The sequence below is a fragment of the Chroicocephalus ridibundus genome, chromosome 2, assembly GCF_963924245.1.
Source record: "Chroicocephalus ridibundus chromosome 2, bChrRid1.1, whole genome shotgun sequence".
NCBI classification, from domain to species: Eukaryota; Metazoa; Chordata; class Aves; order Charadriiformes; family Laridae; genus Chroicocephalus; species Chroicocephalus ridibundus.
In genome coordinates, this window is record NC_086285.1 from 58,075,509 (window position 1) to 58,100,050 (window position 24,542).

The window sequence follows — 24,542 nt, forward strand, 5'->3', positions numbered from 1 at the left end:
AATGGCATTATTAATGTTCCTCTTTCACTAACTTGCATGTGTTCCTAGCTCATTTCCGCAGATTCTGTGTTTATTGTACACTCTCCCCTGAGAGTGACCAGCTAACAAATCTTCATTCAGAAGGGGAAAAGGGATGATAAAAGCTCTCCTAATTGAAATTCTATGATGCAGTGAAGATTACGTGCCTCTGGCTATTTCAGCTGCCTGATTGCTTTTAATGATTCACCATTGGTGCTTGATAAAACTCTCCTTCTGAATCTGCAAGTCTCAGGCCAGCCCATCTACCAGTATCATGTTTTTCTTACTTTGTGGGTGGCCTAAGAGATATGACTAGCACGGTTTCAAATAGTTTCTCCAAGATAGCTCTCTCTTCTGCTTCAGCTTTGAAGAAATAAAATTGAATTAAAGTATGAGATAGAAAAGCTAAAAGTAAAACAACTTCATGGCTTCTAAAAATACTAGGGGCCAGAAGCATAGACATTGTTAGCCATTGAGGCTACATTGCCTTCTGTAGGCTTTTGTCAATTCCCATTTATCAGAGGGAGGAAGAAGAAACAGAAGTATTTCTAGCATCATGTAAAAATCCAAGCTGACTGAAAAAAATGAAACAATTTTAATGAAAATGTGCCGCTCCCCCCCACCCGTTTGTTGAATGAGCTTCTGTGAGCTCTACATTTTTTCAGTTAGTTGAAGTGGATGAACTGTTGGGGCAGGGACTGTTTCTTTGCTTCACATTTGTATAGCACCTCACACAGTGTAGTGCAGTCTGCATCTGGGTCTAATTGCCGCTACCAGAAAAGCTGCAATGAGGTAGAGGCATGCATGGAACCCATTCCACGGCTTCTTTTGAAGGTGCTGCCAACTGGGGGTAAATATAATGATAGAACTGGGGGAAGGAGAGGGTCATCAAGTTGGCAGCTTGCTCTGCACAAAATATTTTGCTTGTGCCTTGGCTACTACAAATAAATAACATTTAAAGGCCAGACTTGGAGCAGATGGCCAACAGCTGACTTATAGGAACACTTTCAGCAACCTTCCTTCTTCAGTTAGCAGATCCCTGAATGGTCTTTTACCAGTCAGCCCTGCCTCACTATAAACATATGCTGAGCCCATTCTGTCAGTATAGTTCATCACATTATGCTTGTCCACTGATGCAAAACTTAGTAGCTTATGTTGGATGTAAAGCTGAGTTGCTTTTTTTTTTTTTTTTTTTTTTTGGGAAAAACTCAAAGCAACCAAAATTATAGTAGTGCAGTTTTCCCTCTATCAGGGCCAAGACACCAGGTCCTTAGTGACCTCCAGCATTCTTCTCCATGAAGATCCCTGCAAGATCCCTGCAACATCTAATGCAGGGATAGCAGAGAATGATGTTATGTTGATACTTAGCTTGTGTCTTCTATTTGAAATATTCATGTGTAGGTGCATATCCATTTCAGTACCTCAGATTTTGGTGGAATTTGAGAGTTTTGCTTTAATAGTTGGAATTTCTTTTTATCTCTCTTGGGTGAACTTGAATGTCTTGAATTTCAGTAGGAGCCTGTTTTCTCAGTTCTTATTTTCTCAAGTTATTTAGATTAAACTTAACACGTAGCATATTTTCCTTTTGCAGGGCACACACGTGTTTCAACCGTTTGGATCTTCCACCTTACCCCTCATATTCTATGCTGTATGAAAAGCTGCTGACAGCTGTTGAAGAAACTAGCACCTTTGGACTTGAATGAGGGGGTTCAGGCACTTCTGGTGTTTTTCTGGCTGATGATGTCACCTTTCCTGTCCACCATCATTTGATCTTGGTTTCCCATGTTTTTATTTTTGAAAACAAAACAAACAAAAATCAAGATTGACAAAAGCTGTGCATGAAGAACTGCCGCCCTCTAAGATCTAACCTTCATGCTTTCATCCTCTGTTCCCAATGGACTGCTAGTCTGTATGCAATAGAAAAACAACTGTCTCAAGGTTTCTGTATATCTCTACATACCTCCATTAATAACAATGAAAATACAAATGCAAGTTACACTACACTTGACCAAATGTTAATAAATGTTTACTTCCACCTACGTTGATTAAAAAATAAAAAAACCTCATCAAGCATTCCAAGCTTTTATATGCCCCCATCTTCTAAATCAATTCACAGCCCATCTTACTTCTTAACCATTGAATCCAGTACTAGGAGCTGGTCAAATATATCTTCATCCATCCTTGTTTTCCCTTTATGTATTGGCCACCTGAGAGACACCTATGAGCAAAACTGAAATTTTTATATACGAACTCATGATCCACATCAGTTGCATCAGCTGGAACTGGCCCAGATACACGGTGCAGATAAGACCTTCAAAAAACTAAAAAACCAACCTGTAACGCAATGCAAAGCATAACAGTAATTGTTATGATTGTTACTTGCCAGTACTGGAGAGAACTTGCACTTCAGAGATATTGGGAGGGGCATCTCCATTGTAATGTTTACCACACAAGAAGCACAAGGCTGTGCGCACTCAAGAAGGATGTCTTATGTAGCATAAAGGACAAGGCTCCCTTACCTTAGTATTGTACATGACAAGGAAAAGGGGAAATAAGAAGAATGTTCTACTCTTATGAATACCCTTGGGTTTTGTTTACCAGATCTTTGTTTTCTGGCGTTTCAAATGCTCCTTTCCAAATGAGAAGTCTAGACAATCCCATCCCCTGTGTCAGAAGCCACTTATTTTCTGTCAGGCTGGGCTAATCTATGGTTGCTGGGGGCAGTTTTCAGTTCTGTCATTTTTCTTTTCTTGTTCAGTGCAAATCTCCATAACCTCAAGAGTGGTTGTAGACAGAAGGTTTTAGTCTAGGGTCTATTAAATGAGAAGCTGCAGTGAATGAGGGTGCTTGTGAGGGATGAAGGGGATTGTAACTCCTTTGAGTGAAGAATTTGTTGTAATTCCTCTTGGAGTAAACCCAAAGGCCCTGCAGTGAGATTAGGTACCACTAAACTAAAGATATAGCTCTTGTTACTGCAGGCATAACCCTCTTCAGTTTGGTGTACTTTGCATTCCAACTCTGGAGCCAGAGAACGAAAGGAAAACAGCAGTAGGCTTGTCTTTGCATGGATTTTGCTGAGGCTGTTACAAGCTACCACACTGCTCCCATTATTTCCTATTTATTAATCTTTGCTGCTCTTGTTTTCTAAGACTAATCTCAAATTGAAAGTGTTTGTCTTAACTGGGAAAAGGAAATACGAAGTATCTTTACTTCTGACACTAAATGTGTTAAAGGATGCATGAAAATACGAACTGAGAGACTTGTGAAGGGTGAGTGAAGGTAAGTGAGAAGTTAACATCATAGTGTCTAGCAGCTCACACGAAATACCACACCTCCTTGGGGGCTTGTTACTGGTAGTTTTGTGTTAGCTATGCTTCATAAAACTGAAAAATCAGGAGATCAGTTCATTGTCTGACACGTCTAATTCCTGTAAGTTTTCTCTCCAGAGAAAAGAATTGGACCCTGCTTCCCCATGTATTTTTATAGTGGCTATACAGAAACTCATCACACTTGAAAAACTGCATTCTGAGAGTTTTAGATCCTTTTCCTGCTTTGATTCTTAGGTCAATAGGTATTTGAAAGCTGATGGACCCCAAAACATATTTCTAAGCAAAACCAGTAGCTTTTGTTAATGATGTATAAAATATTTGGGATATTGCTCCATTCATTCGATTTCAGTGACATTACAGCCACTTTTATAGTAATTTACTGTATGGCTTTTACTGAGAATCTATTTTATAGTACATGTTATTATTCTTACTGAGTATTCATATTACAGTTGCATACAGAGGCTGCAGCTACAGGCCAGCTTCATTGTACCAGACACCGAAAGTGATGCTCATTATTTCCACAAACGATCTCTCAGGCATCTATTCAACATGACCAGCCCCACTGCACAGTAGAGAAGGAAATCTTAACTTTTTTCTGAGAGTGTCTGTCATGTGCACATGAATTACATCAGAGCAAGTCACACCGGGAGAGACTGAACGACAAAATCTTCCAATGTATGTAATTTCTGCCTCTTCACCACTGTGCCCCAAAATCCAATGATTCCTGTATAGTTCATGTTTTATTCCTGGTGATGTTACAAAGTTACCTGCACTATGTTAAATGTTGGATGCCTTCTAACAACAGAAGTGAGGAAAGAAAAGGATCCAACTGGTTTGTCCATCTTTGGCCAAGGAAAGTAGTGCATCAAGAGCTGTCTCATTAATATAGTAAAAAAGTTAAAAAAAAAATTCCAATCTTTACAATACTGTATAGTTAAATTTTTTTAAGTATTTAAAAACTATATTTTATTAAGAAAAAGTGAAACTATTTTTTGTAGCATAATAAAAGATGTTTGTATTTCAGAGACAGTACCAAACCCCACTGACTGAAACAAGGAAGGCTTTCTCCTGAAATTCCTCTTCACGATATGTTCTGGTACTTGCCACACACTAAGTTAGATTAGGTGTTATGCATCTCCATGTTTGGTGGGTGCCATCTGAAGCACCTTGTGTGTTCCTGCTCTGGGAAACATACAGCATAGCCAGCTATTTCCCATCAAAATCCTTGGTCCAAGCTGTCTTTCAAGCGCACAGCCTAGTATTTTTCAAAGGTTGCTTTCTTAGGTGACTGTGATGACATCAAAGTAACAAGGTCGTGCAGATTGCCTTGCAAGTTTTTTTGGATCTAAAGCCAGGAATAGAGGAAGACAGTTGACTATTTTCATAACGAGAAAGAAAATGCCGTACTCTGCTCTTCCTGAGTTCTACCGTACCAGTCCTATCCCTCTCTCTTCCCAAATGCCCTACCCCAGTAGGTTTTCAAACACTGACATCATCCCTAGGATATCCGGATCGACGCTTCACAGTGCATTTCTCCATTCATTGCATCATACCAGGGGCTGAATCTGGTCCCAGTCTGGAGTGAAGGGGAAGCCATGCATCTAAGTGGCACCGTAATGTTAGAGTAAGTGAGGCAGTGAATGGTGCTAACAGGAGAGAGGGAGGAACCCATCTCCCTTGCCCTGTTATTTAACCTGCCCATTATGCAATTAATTGACTTTGTTGTTGCAGTTATGCATATGCAAGGCATATACCCTTCCTTGTTCACCTTTTGATTCAAATGCTGTTACTCACTCACATAGTCATCTGTGCTCTCCCCAGGTCTGCATTTTCATTTGTAAAACACTGACTGTTAATTACAGAATTTCTAGTTTCATTTTTTCCCACAGGAAAGACTAGAAGATATTCCATAGGGCAGATTTACAATGAAATAATCTGTTCAGCTCCTTTACCTCAGTTCCCTTTAAACATGGTGGTGGCTAGATTAAGATATGACAACAACGTCAATAGATTTTGAAATGCAAGTCAAAAATGGAATAGCCTGTCACAGCTTTTGCGAATTACAGTTTTGATAGGAGCAATGAATATTGGTAATTTGTACTTTTGGTTTCAGAGGGCCCATATCTTTCTCAAAGTGACTGTCGTGATGGTATTAATGGTAGAGGGAAATGTTTATGAAATCCTGCTGCCATACTAGTATTAAGATGAAGATATGAGAATGAAAACAGGTATTTTAAATCATCAGTAGGTCTTCCACCTTGAAGTAGTCTCACCAACTGTTCAACCACGGAAGCTATGCAGGATTTGATCCAGTACAAACAACAATACCTTACTGTTAATTGCATCAGGTCTAAACCTTACAAATGCTGTGTCACTTCAGTCTGCAGTACGTTACATGAGTGTTCAGTTTCAATCATGTGGCTGTGCATATTCAGAACTTGACCTTTACGTTCTAGGGAGATCCACGGCTATCACAAGGCAAGGAGTGGTCCAAACTACGTCTAACATCTAATGGAGAAATCATGAGTTTTGTACAGGTCTGACACAGAGGACTTCTTTCACCCAGTTTGCTCAAGTGCCCATGAACTTTTCAATGAACTGTAGCTAAGGTTTGAGTTCGTAGTCTAGTGTGAGAGACAGCCTGTGGGGAGGGGGGGGTGTTTGTTGGGTTTGTGTTTTGTTGTTCTAGTTTCACTGTAACAAATAGCTGACATACCTCTAGTTGAAAACGTAGGATACTGAATTTGGACATGAAAATCAAATAAGAAATAAGCTAAAATACACAGGCACAGAGGATGAGTTAAACTCATCCTTTGCTATTAATCCTGTGACAGTTTATGGAATTCCAGAAGGACAAATTTGACTGGAGATTTGTTTAATTTCTGTTGAAATAATAACTATTTGCCCTGTCTCCATAGTAATACTAATAGGGCTTCCCAGTCAAGATTAAACACTTTCAGTCAAATGCAGACCAACAGATCTTTCTACAGCAAATGCGGTGCTTTTTTATTATTATTCTTGCTGTACCTCAGTGTTCGTTATTAAATGAAAAAAACTGACTGCAATATACTAAATCTGGATAGGTTTTTCCAGTTATCACAAGGTCCAAAAGATTGGATTGTTACTTTCTCTCTAGTGAGTCATGTAGTTCCTTTGTTCTAGTAGCAAAACAGATGCCTGTAGATAGTAGATACTAGGTATAGTAAATATTGTACCATTTGCCAAATTCCCTGCAGCTTCCGATTTATCTAACAGAAATGTCTGTTATGGTTTTTGTTAAAGACTACATAAAGTCAATGGCAGGAAAGGTCCTCATTATTGGACTGATTTTGCTTATATTGACAGAAAAATGTCACATGATACTCAGGCTGTGCTTTCTATTCAACCATATCACTATAGAGGAATGTCAATAAAATCACTTTGTTATGGCATTGTGTGGACTGTCTATTGCAAATAACTTATTTTGTAGAGCATGTATTTTACTAGAGTGGGTGGAAACCGGCACTAATGGAAGTCCACTGATTTAAGGAATTGCTCTTCCAGGATCTTACCCTTTCTGACCATTGCATTCAGGCTCTTCCACTGCTTTTGTTCAGTTTCTCAGGGTACGTGTCTAAAACTCGAGGTTCTCCGCACAAGTATGCATAACCAAAGCCCCATGTTCTCCTAGACTACCTTAAGACCAGCCCTGCCCTGAAAGCATGTGAGCTTATTCCTCACCATAGAAAATGTCTGGACAGACAGAAGGACAAAAGAGATGTATATACTACTTACGCATACCTCGCTTCTAGGTGTAATTACTGCGTTATAGGTATGAAATGCAAGTGCGAAGATGATTTCTTAATAGCGTATGCTGGGTCTGCATTAAGTGTTGACAGCAAATAAATAGCAAGATGCTCTGGCATCCTCAGTATGTCACACCCATTTCTCTACTGCTCGTCACTGTAATATCTCAGGCATGTTTCATTAGCACATTCCAGGATAGATTAACACACCTCAGATACACAGTCAGCAGACCTTGCTGACCATACCTGTTTTCTTACATAAATGGCATGTTGTGAGGGAACACGGTACAATATGAAGGATGGGAAAGCTGAAATATGAGGAGCATTTTTTATAAGGAAAAGTATAAACCTGTGGAAGAGACTCCAATAGAAAGGCTAAGCATATCTTGCACAAGACAAATAAGTAGCAAATGGGAAACTATGTCACTGTGACAACTCTTCAGAGACCTTCTGCAGTCAGCACTGCATTTCATCATGTGTGGAAGAGCACAGGTCAACAAGCCCAAGGCCAGCGCTGGCTCTTCTGTGGCAGGGACCATGGTGGTAGCAAGAGTAGCACCCACCCACGCACGTGCTCGACAAATCCGGGTCCCACAGTGCAGCCTTTATTCAAAACTTGTTTCTGTGACTGTGTATGTGTGTGAGGAGGAAGTGGGGGGAGCTGGCATTTGTGATATTGAGCTACATTTCTCTGAATTTTTCATATATAAAGGAAGGAAGGAAAAATCAATATTTACTAAAAAGCAGTGAAATGAGCTGCTGATCATTAGGGTACATCAGAGGTGTCAGTTTCTGAAGCGGTGATCCATTTATGTGGCTGGAACTACACCTTTTATGAGAACCCATTCTATGATACACGTTACTGAATTTCTGTTAAAATATAGGAGCAATCCACCTGAAGCCTCCATACGTACATCAGATGTCTTTCTTGGCATGCTATCAAAACTCCATAATCCTATAGGATATTAAAAATCAATAATAATACCTTCCCACCCTATGGTAGCAAAGTCATAGGTTTTTTTGCTACAATGGATAATAAATCCACTTGTGGCCTGATGTTCATTCTTGTATAAGAGGCCAGACTGGACAATAGCTGTCATTTCTGGAGAACAATGGAGAGAACAAAGCCACAAAGGATCCACTGTGTCTCCTCTTATCATAAATCTTCCTTGAGCTGCAAAGCCATGCTCTTTTATTATTATTTTAATTTAATTCTGGTAACCTTCAAAATCAATTTTGCCTGAAAACACCTTTCATGGATATATCAAAATGAAGAGTGTGTGGCTTTGTTTGTTTAGTTCCTACCCTCTTGGAATTAAGATTTGAAGAAAAAAAAAGATACAGTATTCTGTCTGAAACACAAGCCCTGATTATTATTTATATTAGGCTTTGGTGTAAAGCACATTTATATGGTTTTAACTCTAGTGTAAATGAAGCTCATCCCCACAGTGCTACGTAGCTCTTTGAGGCTGAATAGAACAGAAGTCACTGGAGAACACAAAGACTGCAACTAATGATGTTTTTTTCCTGAATTTCTGGCATGTAGGATTTCATATAATTAGCTCCTATGGTATAAGAAAACAGTGGAGCTGCATGGGAAAGTGTTCTGTGTCAATGATGATAAACAGTAGTAATACTAAGGTCACTTGCCTTTCCTTCTGTGAAGGCTAGTACACTTTAGGGCCATACCTTCACCTTTCAGATTTTTCAGTAGTAAAATAAAAGACCAGTTTAGGCTATTTTCTTTCCCAGTTACAAAAATAATCAGTTGTAAGAAAACAGAATGCTGTAAATACAGTGTGTGACACTGAAAATCGGTTCAGTCAGTTTCAAAATGGACCACAGACAGCAGTTGAAGAACTATAGCTGGGTGTGATTTCCTAATGCTGGTTTTCCAGAATCAAAAATAAATTGCACATCCTCCTGTTTTTCTGTTTTCAGCACTTAACAGGCTTCAGTCCGTAGACAAAGCAGTGTAGGTACCTAACCAGCATGCCACATGGACTCATTGTATTTAGGTAACAGCTTTTCAGGAATGCAGCTGGGGCAGCACTGGAATCTGCTTAGGAACTTTGTTACAAGCTGTGATTTGACTTCAGTACCTCTTAGGTATGTCTTAGTATTAAATCCGATCAGTGATTTTTTAAGAATGATTGAAATTAGTAATACAGATTACTATATAAGATTATACTTACAATGTGTGAGGATATATTTACCAAGAGCTTTGGCATCTTTGGCAGTTGAATATAAACTTCCTTGCTTTTGACATGTGAGTTAACAGCTTTAGTGATTCACGCATTGATTAACAGAACAGGGACCTTAGAGTTTAACACTTACTACTAAGCACACAATACAGCTTTTGAACATCATAATTGTGCTTCAACTACATATTTCAGTCCTCCTAATGTACAAAGTTGAACAGGTTATCTTTATGCTCTGGACACAGACATAAAATAAGTACTGATGCACCCTGGATTTTGTAACGTGTGGTCTACCTGATTTGTGAAAGATGAATCAGTCTTTGGGACTGCCTTGACACTGCAGAGAAACTGTGAAAGTGATCTGAGGAACACCGAAAAGAAGGCGTGGGGACCCATATGATGTATTTTCCAACTCATAAATTAATGTGATTATAATATATGTAAAACTCATATTCAAATGGAAATTTCTGCAAAGTATGAACCTGTGAAAATATCTGGAAAGGTTACTCTTAGATTCTGCAAGCACAAGTTTATTCATCTGTCCTAGAAATGATGAAATCAAACACTATGAGCAAAAAAGAGGCATACATATTATTGCCACATGAGCGGCACTTTATATTAAACCTCTCACAAACATAAAAAAAATTCAACAAAACTGGCACTGATGATGCCTAGTGCTGCCACTTAGTGGAGCTGTGCCTTCCTTCCTTAATTTGGAAAAGTGGAGATTTTTTTTGTTGTAGCTTGTAAGAAACCTCAGTTTGTACAGCATGGGAATGTTTTTCAGTGGTGCTGGGTACTTGGAACTCTCATGTAAGTGCCTTTACATGACGACAAGAAGCATTTGCGGAACACAGGAGCGAAGCACCTCAGGTGAGGAATGCGTACTCTTCTTTTCTTGCTGCCTCATATATAAAACAATCACATCAAAGTAGCAGCTCATCAATGCAAAAAAGATAGTTTCATATGGAACTTAAGCAGCCTGCAGAAATTGCAGCCATAGAAGATCATGTTTTTCTGTCATTACAGAAACTGAAAGGATGAATTTAGCACCTGAAAACCAATCTTAAGTTATGTGTGCCGATTAGTGAGTTAGATTTCATGTTTCTGTTATAAACAGGCCATGATAATGATGATGATTATTTAAGGTAACCCATCATGTACAAGAGGAATGTCCTGTGAAGATCAAGCTAGATTTACTGATGTAACTTAGCAAACCTTATGTCCCTATGCAACAAGTTTGATCCACCTCTTCAGGGCAAAACTGAAATCGCGCTTTCACTCCAGTGCACACAGACGTAAATTGAGGACGTTTTTTTTTTAAACAGAGTACCTGTGGTAGTGTCTTCCACTTCACCTCCTGCTTCCTAGCTTGCAGGCCAAACACAGCTCATGAGAATGAATTCCTTGGATGCTACTGGCAGAAAATGAAAAAAAACCAAACAACATATTGACATATAAACCAGTTAATGTTTTCTGTACAAGCAGAAATCAATGTTTGTAATGCCACCTTGGTGCAATTGAGCATATGACAGCTAATAATGTTTCAATGATTGAAGCCAAATATCCAAACAACAGGAAAAAAACATATGTATTTTTTCAGTACATAACATATGAGAGTAGCCTAGATATGTCTGTTAGCTTATCTCTAAATAAATCAAGCATTGGTCATATCCGCATATGTTTCTCCTTGTATGGAGAGCACATATAAGCTCATGCTGCAGAATTTAAGACTAAGATCAGTGCTGGTTTAATAAACAGGGAAGCCATAAAACTTAAGTTTATTCTTTCTACGGGGAAAATTTAAATTAACACAGCATATATCAACTCCATAATACTCTGGTACAACAGAGCAAATCATGGTCTGTGCTATGGCTAGTGCATAGTCAAGTGGAAAAAGATTTTATTTCGGTCAGTCTTCAGGACAGCAAAGCACATTTTTTCTTTTTGTTATTGTCCTCCTATTCTGTGGATAATTCTTTTTAAGAATGCAACAAATCCATCTTCCTGTTATATTAAGACACTGAACTTCTCATGTCTTTGGTGGTATTTTCTACCCTATGGAAGAAAAATAGATAAACTTACATACTATATGGAGTGAAAGTCCTTCCAGATAATCAGAAGCTATATATTCAAAAGTCTCCATAAGTTAGATAAAAATATGTCTTAAATTGATCTGAATAAAATAACTGTATGTGGAAAAAGATGTAAGGCCATGTTTTGTGTTATACAGAATCAACTTCTAGATTTTTAATGGCATTTAAGAATCTAAAATTTATAATTTATTTTAAAATATGGCCAGAGAACTTTAAATAGCCAAAAGTATTTTCAGGAAGGTCTGTTCGTATTCCAGAATCAGTAACTGCACTCCTTTCCATAAATTTTTTCCCCTCGCCCCCCCCTCCAGGAAAATGTGATTGTGAAAGTAAGTAAAGAAGTAGAAAATATCACAAGAATTAAGGATCTGAAACCTTCATTTAGGATTAACATACTTTAAAGGTACAATCTGTTTTTCAGGCAACAACCTTTTCTCTGTAGTAAATGCCTCTGATACGTACTTTCAGATGTAACAATTTCTAAACCCTTGTTTAATCCAAATTTTATTTTTCAGCAGTAACATTCTGGCCCTGCTACAGCATAAACAACACTCTGAGTGGAAAGCACATTGACACTGCAAGTCTTGAACTCTCCATTACCCAATTACTGGTTCTGAAATTTATTCCCAAACTACTTATTTCTGCAAATGGGATTTGGTGTTGAGTGAATGAGGGAATTCCAGAAAAATGCCTTGTCAGCAATTGTACTCACATCCCTGATCAATGACCGGGGTTTGGGCTGAATCCTTTCCTGTATGTTGGCCTGCTTCTTCATTAGTCTCTTCTCCTTCATGCTCTGGATATTGGCAGGCAATGGCAGGGAGATTCTGTGCCACAGCACTGCCTTGATAAACTACTGCCATGCCGAACAGATCTCTTAAACGTACATTAAGTAAGCCGGATGGTCAAGAGCTTCTGAAGTGAGAGGAATACAGCCATTTCTCAATCCATGAGACAATTTCCACCACCCTGGACAAACGGATGTCTGGGAGGCAGTTCCTACGCACCTCATAAAGACATGTGGAGCTCAGGCATGCATGGAGGAGAGGAGTCAAGTACACCACAGCAGTGGGAAGGCCTTAATTGGAGCTTATGCCTTAGACACCACAGAGGCCAAGGTTTCACTAGGTGGGCTCAGGTGTACTTGTCCCCTTCAGAGCTGCCGCTGCCCCTCTTGTCATAGAATGTGCTGGGTTGGAAGGGACCTTTAAAGGTCATCTAGTCCACCCTCCCTGCAGTAAGCAGGGACATCTTCAACTAGATCAGGTTGCTCAGAGCCTCGTCAAGCCTTGAATGTCCCCAGGGATGGGGCCTCCACCACCTCTCTGGGCGACCTGTTCCAGTGTCTCACCACCCTCATTGTAAAGAACTTCTTCCTAATGTCTAATCTAAACCTACCCTGCTCTAGTTTAAAACCATTGCCCCTCGTCCTATTGCTACATGCCCTTGCAAACAGCCCCTCCCCAGCCTTCCTTCCTGGCCTGGCCTTCCTTCAGCCTTGCGTCCCAGTGTCCCCACTGCGGGCCTGAGCCCTGTTTCCCCACAAGGCCATGCCCTTCAGGACCAGCTCTTGCCGTTTCACCTCAGGACTCGCCCTTTTGATGTGCCCCCCCCGCTCCCTCAGGGGCACACCTCAGCACCCGCAGGCCGAGTGCCCTGGGTGGCGGCAGGCGCGAAGAAGAAAAGTCCGCACGAAGGGCGCTACCCCGCCCGCCACCAACCCGTCGCTCGGGTACCCACCTCGGCTTTAGCAGCGTTTAAATCTCGCCACTTTGCGGGAGGGGCCCGCCGCCCCCCGCCTCCTCTCACCCACCGCCCCCCACACACACGCACTCACACACACAGACCCCAACGGCCGGCAGCAGGGGGCGCTGCCCAACCGTCCCTCCCGGCGGCGCGCGGCGCCACGCCCCGCCCCTCCCTCCCCTCCGCCAAGGTGAGGCGTTAAAGGGCGGGGCCCCGCGCCCGCGCCCCGCCCCTCGGCCCGGCGCGTGTTGCCCGCCGCCCTCCTCCAGCAGCGGCAGCGGCTTCGCCCCGAAGCCCTGAGGGGAGCCCAGCCCGGCGGAGGGGTCGACCGAGACGGGAAGGAGAGAAGGGGAAGGAAGGCGTCCCCCCTTGCTGAGGGAGAAGCCCCGCGCCATGAGTCCCGAGGAGAAGCCGCCACCCAGCCGCTCCCGCGGTGACCGGCCGCCACCGCCACCTCAGCCCGCTGCCGGCCGAGGCCGGCGGCGAGGCGGCTTCCTGACGGAGATCCGCACGCCCATCCGCACCGAGCCCTTCCAGGAGCGGTACAGCCTCAGCCCCGGCAGGGAGCTTGGCAGGTGAGCGAGGGCGAGGTCCCCGGAGTGCTCCCGCGGAGGTGGCAGGAGGTGTCCCCCGCCGGCTCGGCTCGCCCCAAGCGGAGCCCGCCGCTTGGCTGCCGGCGGTGGGGTGGGGGGGGAGCAGGGCGCGGAGTCGGTGCCTTCCCTCCGTTCTACCTCTCCTCCCCGCTGCCCGCCGCTGTTTCCACCTGCTGCCCCTGCCGCCCCGTTTGAGCAGAAGGGGATGAGAGCGAGGAAGGGGGAGCCGGGGGGGATCGCTGCCCTCCCAGTGCTAGAGCCGCCTTCAGCGGCATCCTTTGCTGGCCTCGCCGTCGGCTCCTCGGACGTGCCCGTGGCGCTGGCCGGGCAGAGTTTGGCTTGGCTGGAAGGGGCGCTGGGAGGGCGGCTGTCAGCGCAGCTGTGCCCCAGCTGCTGGCCACGGCTGGGCGTCCCTCCTTCTAGCCAGCAAGTCATCCTCAGCCTCCTTCAGCTGGTTGGGAAGATACTGCGCTCTTCCCTGGGAGCCGGTGTGGAGCAGAGTATTGCTCTGGATTTCCATTGGAGACAGAAACCTGCCCTCCCCTTTTTTTTTTTCTTTTTTTCTTGAGCCTTGTAAGCTGTGATATGGGGAAAAACAAATCTAGAGGAGACTAGTTTGTGGCAGCTTATGCTTGAGAATAATCTACTGGTGGAACTTTTCAAAGAGGTAAAAAGCAAACTGGTTAAAATACTTGTTTTTGGAAGTGACTCCACATGTAAAGTTGAATCAATGTATAATTTCAACACCTGACAGATAGCAAGCAATGTTTGAGGCAGAAGGTCTCATTAAAAGGTTTTTGTGTCTCGGGAACTATATATATGGAATTTCAGCACCACTAAACCAGTGTTTTTGTCTGAAATTGTGACTTATGAAAAGAATGATAGTATTCTTACTCATAATCACATGTACATCTAAAGAGTACTCAGATAAAAAAGAATAGATGAAATACTATAGGATATTCAGAAAGATACATTCCTTAATATACGTTCTTTTACGAGTTGTGATAGCTGCATAGCTCAGTTTATACAGCAGCAAAAACAACTCCTTTGGAGTGAAAGAGGAGTTTCAAAACAAATATAGCTGCTCTAAGTGCCTCTAACAAATTTTTAGGTTGACTAGGTGTTAGCTTAATGCTCACTTACTAACTCTGTTGTACTAATAGAATAATACCTGTTTAAACATAGTGGCCTAAAGCATTCGCATGGGAAGCAGGTGGGAGAAACATCCCACAGAGTGAGAAAGCTGCTTTTATCATGATGTGACCACAATGTCTAGGGCCTGGAAACTGAAGCTGACTAAATGCGGGCTACAAAACAGTCTAAATTCTAAGCAACAGTCAAAAAGGTGTAGCAGCAGTGTAGCACAGGGTGTTCTGGTATCACTGCTGCTCAGGGTTTTTTATTTGAAGATCAGATGACTTTTCAGAAAATATTTTACAGCTCTGCCATGGAGTGAAAGCTCTTGGAGATGGATGATATTAATTGGCCTAATCAGAAAATAGACTAGATGAAGCTTCCTCCTGGCACACAAAAGTACAACTGAAATGATTAGCTTTACGCTATGAACAAGAACTAAGTACTACAGCAAATCTTAGTCTGCAGTTTAAACAAGTATATCTCAGCATGACTTTTTGTGTGCAGTCATTTTTGACCAGAAATACATTTAAAGGTGACCTTTGCATGGAGGTTGTGATTTTTGTACCTGTAGTTATGTTAAAATGAGTTAAGTGACTGTGTTTGTCTTGGTTTTGTGCAACAGTTGCACATATTTTGGTTCAGTCTACCTTTTTCTGTCCTCAGCTGGATGAGTGTTTTCACTGTCTTCTTTCTTAGAATATAGAAATCTATACATTTGAAAGTAATGTATGTTCTTGGGTCTTCTATTCAACAATTTTGAATGGTTACTTTTTTACTAAATTTTAATTTTTAAAGAAAAGTAGATACTTCAGCTCAAATACTCCTATTAAAATAAATTCTTTGCTAACTCATTGTGGCAAAGCATAGGCAGTAAATGGAAAGCCAAGTCTCTCTGCCACTTGTCTCTGTCATTTTATTGATAATATATGCTTAGCAGAAATTGTTTCACTTTTATCTGTTCATACAGTGTGTAAGTCTCCACTTATGGGTAGAGTTTATCTTTACAAAGGACTTGGACAAATTAGCACCCAGGTATGACAGCTTTTTGTCTCGGATGAAAAGCAGTCCTTGTGCAAACAACATAGTCTATTTTAATTCTAATTTGGTAGCTGAATTTCTGATGAAAATGTTTATATACTCTGTATTGTCCACCCCACTTTCCAGAATTAGGGAAACAATTTAAAAAATAAACTTTAGATACATGTTTTGAGAATAACAGTGTTTGTATAAATTAAGTTTAAAACTGACAGCAGGGAGAGAAATGAAAGCAGATTTAGCACCATTGCTGAGAGTAAGGCTGTTGCACAAACTCAGCCAGGTTTTTGTGCTCTTTGGCCTCTGATCCAGTCAGTCAACAGTCAACATATGTCTGTTGAACTCACCACGGCACTTGGGGCCCCTGTTCCCTTGTCACCTATGTGTTGAGGAGTTGGGAAGAGGAGGGAACATGGTAAAACACTGAGGTGGTGTAGTTCTAGCAATGCAGGGCAGGGAAGTGCTGGGGCTGCTGGCCCCTGATTGTGTGTTAGAGGTGAGAGTCCTGGGGAGGTATTGCTGAAAGTCGTAGATGAGCCTGGGAGGAACCTGGTCACAGTGTCACTGGAGGGACTTGGGTGCAAAGCCATAGGAAATCAGCCTTGCTAGTTCTGCTCATGGGGAAAGAACTGCTTTGAGAATGCAAATCTTATGTCTTCAAAAGGCTACTGCCTCATTCAGCAGCTGAGCAGACATTGGCAAGCCTATTGAAATACAGCTGCTAGGAAAAACAGGTTAATTTAGGAAAAATACCAAGAACTTGGTTATAATGGCTACTCTGGAAAGGAAATTATTTTAAGTTGCTTATGATGACTGGAAATGGCAGATTCTTTAAATTAAATATGTTAATTAATGAAATTTTGGGGTAGTCTTCACAGCCTTATTAATTTTACTGTCCCAAAATCAGAATGTTATGACACAAATCTTCATTTGCATGTTTAAAATCAAACTTACTTCAGATAGATGTTCTAAGGGTGCTACTTCTCATCAGCTCACTCAGACTTAAGTGTTTTCAGACGATGCTAGCTTGCGTTAGGTTAGTTTGAAGTAGTGTAACCTTTGCAGAGGACAAGATACCAATTGCTTAACTCTTCTTCCCCTTACCATCTGCGCTTAAGCCATAATTGTACTGTAAAATGGGGAACAATACATTTTGTATTACTTAGAGCTTCTTTAAGGAGTCTAGTATAATTGTATTTAGTTGCTTTACTCTTTTACCTCAACAAAAGCCTCCTAACTAATAGCACACAAAATATTTTTAGACTATTAGTTAATTCTTCAGCTCATTGATGGAATATTGCACTCTTTTTATGTAAAACAAGCTATGCATATATTGGAAGTTATCCTTTGTGTACAGAAAATAATACTTCTAAGTCCAGAGCTGCGTTAGAGGAAGGCATAAATGACTGGCCTGGCTTTCTTCTCACTGGAAGGTGTAACGGTCACCTTAAATGGTTGCTCTAAAATAAGCAGTCTTCTGCTAGCAAAATTTATACAGCGTGTACAAGTAAATGTATGTCTAGTGCAATTCAGTTGATTCTTCCCATTCCTGTTTTTTTGTTTAAGCAGACAAGGTCATTTTCCACACAGAGCTAAAAATAACAAGTATTTTAATCATTTAAGGAGACTGAACAGAATAATAAGGAAATATTTTTTGTTTCTCACTAGCAACCTGACTGTAGTTTCATGTGTGGATAACCCATGTCTTGATTTATATCTTTTTTTCCACAAACTCTGGCATCAACTTGCTTATTTCTCAGGTAGCTTTCAGTAACAGGCATCTTGGTGGTACGTGATACAGTTCTATGCATCAGTAAGAATGTATACACTATCACGCTTCTGTCCTCAACTGCTCTTGGCAGTAGCACAGCTAGGGTGAAACAGTTGTGGAACTAAGTGAAAGTGGAAAAGAGGTGAAAATGAAGAATTGCAAGTAGTTGGTTCCACCATTTGAGAATAAATGTATGTGAGTAAATTATTCATCAGAAAAGGAATCCCCACACCTTGCTGTTTGGAAATGAAAAATTGTAGGGGAAAAACTCCCACACTTCAGGAAAAAATTTTGATATTAGTTATGTAATAAATTGCATATAGTTTTGTGGATCTCAGAAGAGTTTTCTGAACTTCATGAAAAGTAAATATCTTCAGAGGAATTGCTGTTATTCCTGCATTTGTTATAGTGACAGTGTTTTTTAGGTCACTTTAAAAATAGTCATTAAAATAAGGTTAGTCCTCTGTTCTTTTGAGACAACCAAAGTTAACTGGTGCGACATAAATGTTCCTGCTTATCTGATTTGACATTTAGTTTGTGATTTGAGGCTTTTCCTTCAAGCCATAATGTATGCCAGATGAAACAATGCTAATTCTGTTGGCAATCTGAAAAGATGACATTGAGCTTCTTTGTAATCAGATATGATTTATCTTAAATCATAATTCTTGAATGAGACTCTTGTGAAGACTGGAAAATACTTCTAGTTTCCTATTCATGTCTCCCTTCAAAGCATTTTTGTTTGTGTTTTGGATGACTGGCAGTCAGTTTTTAACTTTAGAAATACGCATTAAGTATTTCCTCTCAAAATTCTTCTTCCTTCAATGCGGTGTTCTCACTGCTAGCTCATCTCAATACACCTAAGTTAGCAATGCTCTGTTATAATACTATCTTCACACTTTAACAGATTTGTTTTTTATAAGGAGTTTTGAAAAGCAAGACTTTAAGAAAAGCAAAAATGAAGCGTATGCAACGTGTACTTCATGGGAAAGCTTGTTTATATCTCTCTTATCTACTGTTCTGTCTCTATCAAAAAAGAAGTCTTTACAAATTTATCTTTTGGCTTAACCATACAATGGATGGTATCTTTGGATCCTAGCTCTGAAATTTGTCTTATACATGAATCTAGATTGCTGCACTGTAATTAGTTTTATTAGTTATAAACATCAGGTTTGTCAAGTTTGATCTTTTTGGGGATTGTATTTAGAAAAGATGGGTTCTACAGGCAGTAGTTATAATAGCTCTAATTATAAGTATAACCATAAAGAATCTGGGCAGGATTCTTCATCTTAAACAACTAAGAATTAGTATTTGTCAGCTGGCTGAACTCCCGTGTAACCTGTCCTTTTAATTACGTCACCTATCAGGCTTCTGGCCAGCTCAGCTAAACAGGACATGTGTGGCCACACACAGTGGTGGTTCTTGCTGCCCTGTGAATACTGTTTTATTTCCATAGTGACTAATGTGCGATGAATCGGCAGCATTGGTACTCATTAGGCTAATTAACTTGCTTCCAGATAGATTTTGTATGTAATGCAAAACAACAATGTGCTTCTTGAAAGCTATATTATAGAGATTTCAAACTTTTCTAAACTACTTTCTCTAGGTCCTTCACAAGCACTAGAATTAAAAGCTTTTGACTCTGCACTAAGGCGACATTCAACTGGAAGGAAACTGTGCATTCAGGGACTAATTAAGAAAAATAGAGAAGGCTGAACCCAGGGGTCTAGGTTTTTGGTGTAAAAGTTTAGTATCTACCAGGTATTAAAATAACTTGCTGTTAAAGGGCTTGTCTGTTAGTCTCTCAAATAATTTTTATCTGTTGGGGTTTTTTTCTTACCAGTATAGTCCCTAGGGTTTTTTTCCTGTTGCCTTTCTTTTTGGTGCTAAAAACTTAACGCATGGATTTTAACACTTTTCATAAATGCACAACTTTATGTTGTACATGAATCATACAGATGCATGTCTTTGTTTACAATAACTTAAAATCCTTTTCATTGGCTATTTAAGGAAGGTTGCTCTATCGTGGTTAGGATTGCAATACTGGAGGGATGTTTATACTTGTAGCTGAAACACTAATGTCACAAGCTTCCTAGAAATCTACCTAAAAGGAACACTGTTCTTGCAATACATTTGGAATCAGGAGCACTGTTAGCACAGTCATATTGTTTCTCGATGGGCTGGCTCTACTACACATTTTCATTATTTCTTCCAACATTTTTTGATAGATGTGTACCATGGACCTAGCAGGTTGTTGGACTTTAGGTGTCTGTTCCTCCTGTGGTGTTCTGTGGTAACTCTATATTAAGCAACACATTTTGTAGTGATCTTTTGACCACACCTTCCTAGTGCTGCAAAATCTTATGATAGTGTTTTCATCTATTTGCAAAGCTATAATATTATCTTAAAGTATATATTATTAAGAACTTTCTCAAAAAAACCCTGGATTCAAGACATTGAAAGCATATTCTCACCATTTGTCTGCTTTCACAGACATCTGGGCTGTGCACTGATATAGTCTTAATACCTGTTGTGCTGTAGATAATGTGTGCTTATGCAAAATATTATTCCTAGAGGAATAACTGTGGCTGAATCAGCGGTTACAAGGCAGATTATTTTAGTGAGATTGCCTAGCAAATACCTGCTTTGTGGGATCTTATTTGACTTAATTCATTTAGACTGGGTAATTTTGAAACAAATGCCTATTATAAGTTAGCTGACCACAACTTCTTTAGCAGTTACATTTCATGGATAGCAGTCTGCTAATAGGTTAGGAGCTGTGAGAGTGAAAACTTTGACATGAGCTGAATTAGGTAAATCTGCGAACTGCAGCTTGGAGATAGGAGAGGCAAAGCCCATGTAATTGTATTCCAAACCAGATGAGGACCCCTATTTTAGTTTCGGCAACCCTACAATCAGTTAAAGAATCAGAATAAAGACCTCCAAGCTATTCCTGCAGCTTTCTAAGAAAATTTTTACATATAAATAAAAAAAGATCATTTTGATGGACATTATACTTGTATGGTAAGAACTAAAATAAGATTGCTGTACTTATGAGAATTCACCATTGCATTAGATGACAGATAATTAATAGACCTTTTCAGTCTAAAAATCCATGCTGTGTGAATGGAACAGAGTGGAGCAGGTGGTGTGGGACTCTTGCAAGAAGTTTAGAGCAGACGCTTCAGTCCAGAATGCTGTGAAGGAAGTCTTCTGACGTAAGTGCTGCAGTGTGGTTTTAGCTAGCCTGCTGGCTTGGTGTAACTCATCGGTTGTGTGTTTTGTCAGAAATGACGCTCATTAATGTGGGTTAAGTACTCTGCTCAGTTCTGCTCAGTGTGTGTTTGTATTCACATTATCACTGTCGCAAAAATTTTGTTAGAAAGCTTTATGTTGGTCAAGCTGCTTGACCACTTCTCACTTATACAGTGAGACCAAGAGTAAGGGATTTTGAGAACTGGTAAACGATCAAAAAACTCTGTCTGTTATCATTTGAGACATGCTGAAAATACTAAGTGCCATTCTTGACAATGTAGAGCAGAGTCTGGTTATTACATGGCAAATGGAGCAGGATTTTGAGCAGTTATTGAATAAGAGCGCTGGTTGCTGTTGCCTTGAATACGGTGGGATGCTTTAGAAAACAATAGATGGGCAAGTACTGAGGTTATTGTAACATAGTCACAGAAAGCATAAATAGCCTGTTTGTACACTTTGGTTTCTGCCAGCTTTTTTAATGAAAGGTTTGAAGATACCTTAATCTTGCAAACTAGCACAGCTTGTTTATTCTGTATTTTTGAAATCCATGTTCCTTGAATCAATGGGTTTAAGTCTTTATTTTTAATAGAGGTTAAATTACATTCTGGCTTGTGATGTTCCTAACTTAAGTGTAGGGATTATCACTCAGCAAGGCGTCTTTCTAAATTTGCAACATATTTTAAATGTGTTCGTTAATAGTGATTTAGTTCAACTTTCCTGTAATCTTAATTTATAATGGACATACTGATGTTATTACTAAGGGACTTAATTTTCATTTAAAATTCTTCTTTCATTTCAGAGGAAAATTTGCAGTGGTGAAGAAGTGTATCCAGAAAGACACTGAAAGAGAGTTTGCAGCAAAATTCATGAGAAAAAGAAGAAAGGGCCAAGACTGTCGGATGGAAATAATCCATGAAATCGCAGTCCTTGAGCTGGCACAGTGCAATCTTTGGGTCATTAACTTGCATGAAGTTTATGAAACTGCAACAGAGATGATTTTAGTCCTGGAATAGTAAGTACTAGTAATAATTCCCGAATAACCTTCTGCAGTGTTTACTTAAAACAAATAATGTAAAAGTGCTGTGTGTCAATATGTACAATGTGAAAAGATTTTATTGCTTGCCTGTTACACTTGCTTGAGTTCAAAAAGAATTCCTAAGAAAATCAGTATTACAATAAGTTATGTGCAGTCTTGTAAGTACCGCAGATTATCATAAATTTTTCCAATTATGTAGTATCTTTCAAAGCTGAACTGTAATTTACGTAGTCTTTAGTGAAATACGAACTCTCCATGCTCCCTACTTGTAAAAGAGGAAGAGGAAAGAAGCAATGGGTATCTATTAAAAAACTTATTTCATTGAAGTTTATTTCATTGATGGGGTGAAATCTGGGGTTTTTTACGAAAAAGGTATTGAAAGCAACATCATTGTTAAAAAGAAACTATAAAAACCCCTACGATCTACAATGAAAAGCTCTCTAAATCATTATCTTTTGGGGTAAGAAAAAAAGTAGGAGGATTCAGACCTAGAATAGTTTCTTTCAAATGATGTTTAACTTGTGACTACCTTTGTCCTGCCTTGAGTTTGTCCAGATGGGAGTTTCTGCAGCTGTTGTGACTGTTCATCTAAAGCACCAGTGGCTTAAATATTTGATGTCTAGGTTCCAAGAGACAGACAAATGCTTGTTGCTATTGAACTCTGTTAAGATCCTGCTCAAGCTCTATGGATTTTAAATAATTAGGAGAGGAACAGTGAGGCTTGATAGTTCAGAAGTGACTTAATCTGCTAAGATAAATCTAGTTTGTACAGTTCTTTTTTTCCTCTTTGATAAGAAAAAATGAATGGTAAGAAATCTTGTGTCCTGATCTGATCTTGTTTAGAAGTCAAAAGAAACTGTATCTTTAAAGTTCAGTGGAATGGAATGAAACACTGTCTGTTAAGGCAAACTTCCTTCTAGAATACATTTTTTCAACTGCATTGTGCCCTTACAGAATTAATGATTTATGAAGTATTCAAGTACCTGTTATAATGCAAAGGTGTGACAGGGCTTCTAGAGTTTTAACTGCTGTTACTGAAGCCTCATAAATACACGCTTTAAACACTATAAATGCTAGCAGCACAAATGTAGCTAGAATACACTTTAAATTTCTGGATCCTGTAGGGATATAACACAAGTGATGGAATCCAAAGCTTGATATGAGCAATGGGCTTTGTGATATTATAAAGTAAGATTGCTAGTTTTGTTTTAGAACTCAATTCTCATACAATTGCAAAACATTTTTAATCCAAAATATTAACTAGGTTGTTCAGTAATTAGCAACATTATTGTTTTTATATGCATCATACCTTCTTTCAGATAAATAGCTGTGTATTAGAGTTGTAAATTATAATAACAGTCTTTCCCTGACTTCAGCAAATATGTCTGGATGCTTCTTTAATGTCAGCATGTTCCAGAGACATGTTGCAACAAAACAGGTATGAATGTTAGTAAATTTCTGACATTCTGTATGCAGAGAATTAAAGAACATATCTTGACTGCAAGCTTCTCTAGGGCATTTCAGTCTCTATTAAGCTTGATGGTCTGTGCAGCAGATCTTTATCTTGGGAAGGAGAAAAAAAATACTTAATTGTTGGCCACTAACTTTATCTGCTAAGGTTTTAAAGTTTCTTGTCTTGATGTTGAATCTGTCAGGAGGACTGGGGCAGGGGGGACAGACACACACAACAACTAGAGCTTTGCCTTCATGAAGAGAATACTAATGCTACATGGAGGATTGTCTTTCAAGCAGTATCAATTTTTGACAGAAAACAAACTTAAAATTGGTCCCTAACTGTTAATATTAAGTTCTGAGCAATGTGAAGCAATGAGGCATTAGTGTTGGCTTCAGCTGTAGGATAGCAAATTGGTGTCTGCCTGCATCCACCCTGGTGACAGTCTCTGGCTTCTGTTTGTTGGCACAAGACCTCAAACAGAGGATTTAAGTAGGAGTTGAAGGGGTAAGTAAGTCTGATGGGGTAGTATGTAAAGCCTGGAATTAATCTGTGAGTCAGTTGTGTTTCTGTATATCAGTGAAAATGGAATGAATGAAAAAGAAAACTGGACTTTGACTGAAAAAAGTAGAGATGCAGTTTGGAAAAACTGACATATCAGATATCAAATTTGCTTTTTTCCCTTTATAACTTTTGGGCTCAATAGTTGTATGTAGACTACCTGGCATTTTTCCAGTTTCTTTTGAAAGAGCAAGCAATGGAGCTTCTGATGCTTAAGAACTGGTGTTTTTATAAGTGTTCATCACCATATGTTTACACATCTATGGAATGGATAGATGATATTAGTGGGTCATTTGTGGGTTGGATATTAAAGAAACCTGTATGTGAACTTCAAAATCTAAGCTGTTTAGTATTTTTCTGTGAAAAGTTTCTGAACTGAGTAATTACCTTGCAGGGTCTTGTGTAGATTAACTTCTGTTATGCTTGCTTTAAAAGAAGAAAAAAGTTTTCATCATGAAGTCATGGTCAGGGTTTACTTGATATGCTGGATGAAGTGCTTTTTTTTCACCTATAGTTATTTGGACCCGAA

At 39.8% G+C, this 24,542-nt stretch overlaps 2 protein-coding genes across 7 annotated transcripts in view; both read left to right on the top strand.

Moving 5' to 3' along the window:
* The window catches only part of HECW1 (HECT, C2 and WW domain containing E3 ubiquitin protein ligase 1), a 262,500-nt gene extending 255,731 nt beyond the window's left edge, over positions 1-6,769 (top strand). For all 6 annotated transcript variants that reach the window (XM_063325617.1, XM_063325615.1, XM_063325618.1 and 3 more), the window contains one exon: positions 1,610-6,769. In XM_063325617.1, coding sequence (XP_063181687.1) covers positions 1,610-1,721 — 112 coding nt within the window. In that variant the 3' untranslated portion in view covers positions 1,722-6,769. The remainder of the gene's footprint in view (positions 1-1,609) is intronic.
* A 6,633-nt stretch (positions 6,770-13,402) lies between these two features.
* STK17A (serine/threonine kinase 17a) overlaps positions 13,403-24,542 on the top strand; it is a 28,832-nt gene continuing 17,692 nt past the window's right edge. The window contains exons 1-2 of the mRNA XM_063325622.1: positions 13,403-13,750; positions 21,763-21,975. Coding sequence (XP_063181692.1) covers positions 13,569-13,750; positions 21,763-21,975 — 395 coding nt within the window. The 5' untranslated portion in view covers positions 13,403-13,568. The remainder of the gene's footprint in view (positions 13,751-21,762; positions 21,976-24,542) is intronic.